Genomic DNA, 3,964 nt, shown 5'->3' with positions numbered 1-3,964 from the left:
ACTGTTTCATTAACGTTAAAACTTAAAAATAACAAACAACGTAAATTAAAAAAAATAAAGTTTTTTTAATAAAACAAATTTGCATTTCACATGAAGTAGAGAGGATAACAGATTTAATGAAAGTACAGTATATATATATATATATATATATATATATATATATATATATATATATATATATATATATATACACGGGAACATCCAATAATTAAAGAGACAAATTGATGTAGAAATGAAACAGTTGTAGGAGGAGTTTTGTACTTTCATGACTTTAGGTTGGCATCACTGGATGAGCTGAGAACAGCTGACGGATAAAATTTGTTTTGTTTATAATCTCAATATTGCATTTAACGATGGCGTGTCCGCTTGAAGTTTTCACATTAGTTGAACAACGTTCAGTGATCCATTATTTGCTTTCTGAAGGTAAAAAACCGGCTAAAATCATTTCGCGAATGATTTTACAGTATGGTGAAAGTTGTATGAACCGCGGAAATTTATATAAGTGGGTAGAACAGTTCAAAAACGGTCGAATCTCAGTGACTGATGAGCAACGTCCTGGCCAGCCAGTTGAAGTGTCAACTCTTTTGTTTGAAACTCGCATTGACGACATTATTCGTGAAGACCGACGTATTACAGTTGAATATATAGCAAAAACAGTTGCAAAAAATGTTGGCACAATTCATAACGTTATCAGTAACAAACTCAAGTGCAGCAAAAGAAGTGCAAGGTGGGTCCCGAAAGGGTTAACGCAATAACACAAGGAAACAAGACAAAGTGTGTACAGACTTGAAAGAACGCTATGAAAGTGAAGGTGACCCTTTTCTAAACAAGATTTTAACGTGTGATGAAACTTGGATTCACCATTTTGAACCAAAGTCCAAAAAACAGAGCATGGAATGGAAGCACACCAGTTCACCTGTCCGAAAGAAATTCAAAACGCAAGCATCAGCGGGAAAAGTTATGTTCACCGTCTTTTGGGATGCCCAAGATGTCGTCTTCTGTGATTATTTGAAAAATCATCGTACAATAAACAGTGTCTGCTGCTCAGACATGCTAATGAAAAAAGTAAAGCCACCAATAAGAGAAAAACGTGGAGAATCTCAAACAAAAGGCGTAATATTGCTATACGACAATGCTCGCCCACATACCGCCCAGCTGACCCAAGAAACCATTGGAAAAATGGGTTGGGAGATACTACCACATCCTCCCTACAGTCCAGATTTGTCAATTTTTATTTGTCAAGTTTTATTGCAATTTTACTTTTCTTGCTGAAAATGAAAGACCTTTTACTGTTCAAAGAAAGAAAAGACCATGAATAAATACTTTCACTGTTGGTCTTGTCTAATCTTAGTTCAAACCGTAAAAACAGTTATGTTAATTGAGTACCCACGAAAAAATATTAAACTAGCAACATAAACTTTATATTATAATTACAGCGTGTATGTATGTTTGTTAAATCGAATAACTATCGTTTATTGGCTATCTAACACGAGATATAAGCCACTCGAAAATTGCCTTACTCATTCTACGAATTATCAGCATTCCATAATACATTTACAAAAAAAAAAAAAAGGAGGAGTTAAGTATTTAATTACAACTTCTTGTGTAATCTAATGAAAATTATACAAAAACCAACTAAAATAAAGTAAAAACTAAGCATTATTCTATTATACTACAAAACTGATCTAATTAAAAATAATAAATAATTTATACTGTAAAATCTAATTTATATTACTAAACCACAGAAAAGTTAAAAAATTATGTATATACTTACACTAAATTTAACAAAAATTTAAATAATCAGATTTTTAGTAATTTAAATTTTAAACAAGCTAGAATTTATGAATTTAAAATTTTTATATCTCAGCCTACCGACCTAGATAATATAATGTTGCCGCTGCATTCAATTTATCACAATATAACTAGAAATTCATGAGTTTCTTTAACATATGCTTTCTGATGTAAAATTACCCGTGAAATTTTTCATTCCAGAAAGCTATTTATATAATCGTATAATTTTTATCTTTGAGATGAAAAACCCTGAAAAATTAATAATAAAAAAAAACAAAAAAAAAAAAATCTTTTATCCTATAAATATTTTATTTATTTGTTATTTTATGATAATATACTATACTACATAAAAATTTAAATAATAATAAAAAGCTGTTAACCTAGTTGTAGGACTATACCGTCACACGGTTAAAGCCGTTTTCCGGGAAATTCCTACAACTGTAGGTTGTTTCTGATGAACGGCTTATACACACAAATTAATTAAAAATATTTATCATTTTATTTAAATATATTTTAGTTTATTTATTTTTCAATGATTCTCAATAAAGCGTGCGCGCATACCGTATTCATAAGTGGTACTTATTTTCATTGGTTCCAGTGTTATAGTAGAATAAAATCTTAATGAAATATCTTGATCTTACAAGGGGAAAGCACATTGGCGAGAATCCAACTTCATTTCCTTTTCTTTCCTTTAATTGTTTTTTTAATTTAAATATAATGATTTATTAATAATTATTAACCTGTCACTGTAAAAAACAATTACAATAAATAATAATTCAATAATAACAAAAAAAACCAAAATATGTAATAAAAAAATATAAATATATAATTTAATAGGCGTACAAAGAAGTCATGTGGTGTCCACATCAGATGTTTTTGATACAAGTAAGCCGATTTCCGTGGCGGAGTGGTAGCGTTTCATCTCGGCATTTCATCCGGAGGTCCCGGATTCGAATCCCGGTAAGGCATGGCATTTTTATACACTAAAAAATTCCATTTTCATATTACTATGCACAAGCTTCAAGCTTTGTGGTGTAATAATTAAGAAAAAAGTAAAAGAGTTAGTTAAAAATATTCAAAAATCTCGATTATCATCTCAAACATTCCAAATATACGAATTTTAATCAATCTTATTTTTTCTATATAATTAAAATATAGTCTATATATTAAAAAAAAAAAAAATATGTAGACGGATATTAAGAAAATAGATTTTTTCTTTGGAGTTTTTCTTAATTGTAGTAATAAGTCCTCATTGAGAGATTTTCAACGATGTATGATAAGTGGTACTTATTTTCATTGGTTCCAGAGTCAATAAAATTTTAATTTATGAAATATTTGGATCCTACAAGGGGAAGGCACATCGGTTCGAATCCGACTTCATTTCCTTTTTTTTCAATTTTTTTGAATTTAAATATATTGATTTATTAAATTATTTAATTTCTGACTGTAAATAAAACTACAATAAATAATTATTCAATAACAAAAAAAAAAAATTGAAAAAATGTAATAAAAAATATATGTAATTTAATAGGTGTACAAGGAACTCATGCGGTGTCTACATCAGATCTTTAAAAAAAAAGTCTGATGTAGATACTGTATTATTGATTAAAAGATAACGGTTAGGTATTACTTCAGAAGATGAGATGAAATGGAAATTTTTGTGACGTATGAAAATCCCATGTCTGACCGGTATTCAAACCCGGGACCTCTGGATGAAAGGCCGAGACGCAATCAGTCACTAACGTTATTTCGGTCTAACGTTAATCATAACTAAATGCTACAGAAAGAAAAAATTATTGTTACCGAACACACCCGGAATATTACCCTAAAAATATATTTATTATTATCACCCATTCAGTTGCTGACCTACTTCCCCGACATCAACATGATTTATTAAAATATGAATTTATATTTCTTTTTTAAAAAAGTGAAGGGAAAAGGTAAAAAAGAAATTTAGCGTAAATGAACATAAAATTATTAATTATTTAATAGTGTACTGAAAAGACAAAGTTTCCCAGCAAACTATTATTATTGTATTTCGTTAGTATTGCACAATGATAAAAAAAGAATCTCTAAAGCCTAACAACATCTTTCAGTCGGCCTATGAAGGTAGACCGACTGAAAATATTTTTCCATTTTCTTTTATGTCATTATTCAGTAATAGTTTTTTATA

General features: G+C 29.1%; 1 protein-coding gene across 1 annotated transcript; it reads left to right on the top strand.

Annotated features, from left to right (window-relative positions):
* Positions 1–353: 353 nt before the first annotated feature.
* LOC142330735 (protein GVQW3-like) lies at positions 354–755 on the top strand. The gene has a single exon (XM_075376182.1). The coding sequence runs from the start codon at positions 354–356 to the stop codon at positions 753–755; it is 402 nt and encodes a 133-aa protein (XP_075232297.1).
* The last annotated feature ends 3,209 nt before the right edge of the window (positions 756–3,964 follow it).

Source organism: Lycorma delicatula, chromosome 9, assembly GCF_047948215.1.
Source record: "Lycorma delicatula isolate Av1 chromosome 9, ASM4794821v1, whole genome shotgun sequence".
In the NCBI taxonomy this organism is placed as follows: domain Eukaryota; kingdom Metazoa; phylum Arthropoda; class Insecta; order Hemiptera; family Fulgoridae; genus Lycorma; species Lycorma delicatula.
Note: the sequence above shows the minus strand (reverse complement) of the source record. Positions and strands in the feature narration are given on the sequence as shown.

Bases quoted from the DNA above. Each gene is read 5' to 3' on its own strand.
- LOC142330735 (XM_075376182.1), top strand. From the start codon at position 354: ATGGCGTGTCCGCTTGAAGTTTTCACATTAGTTGAACAACGTTCAGTG.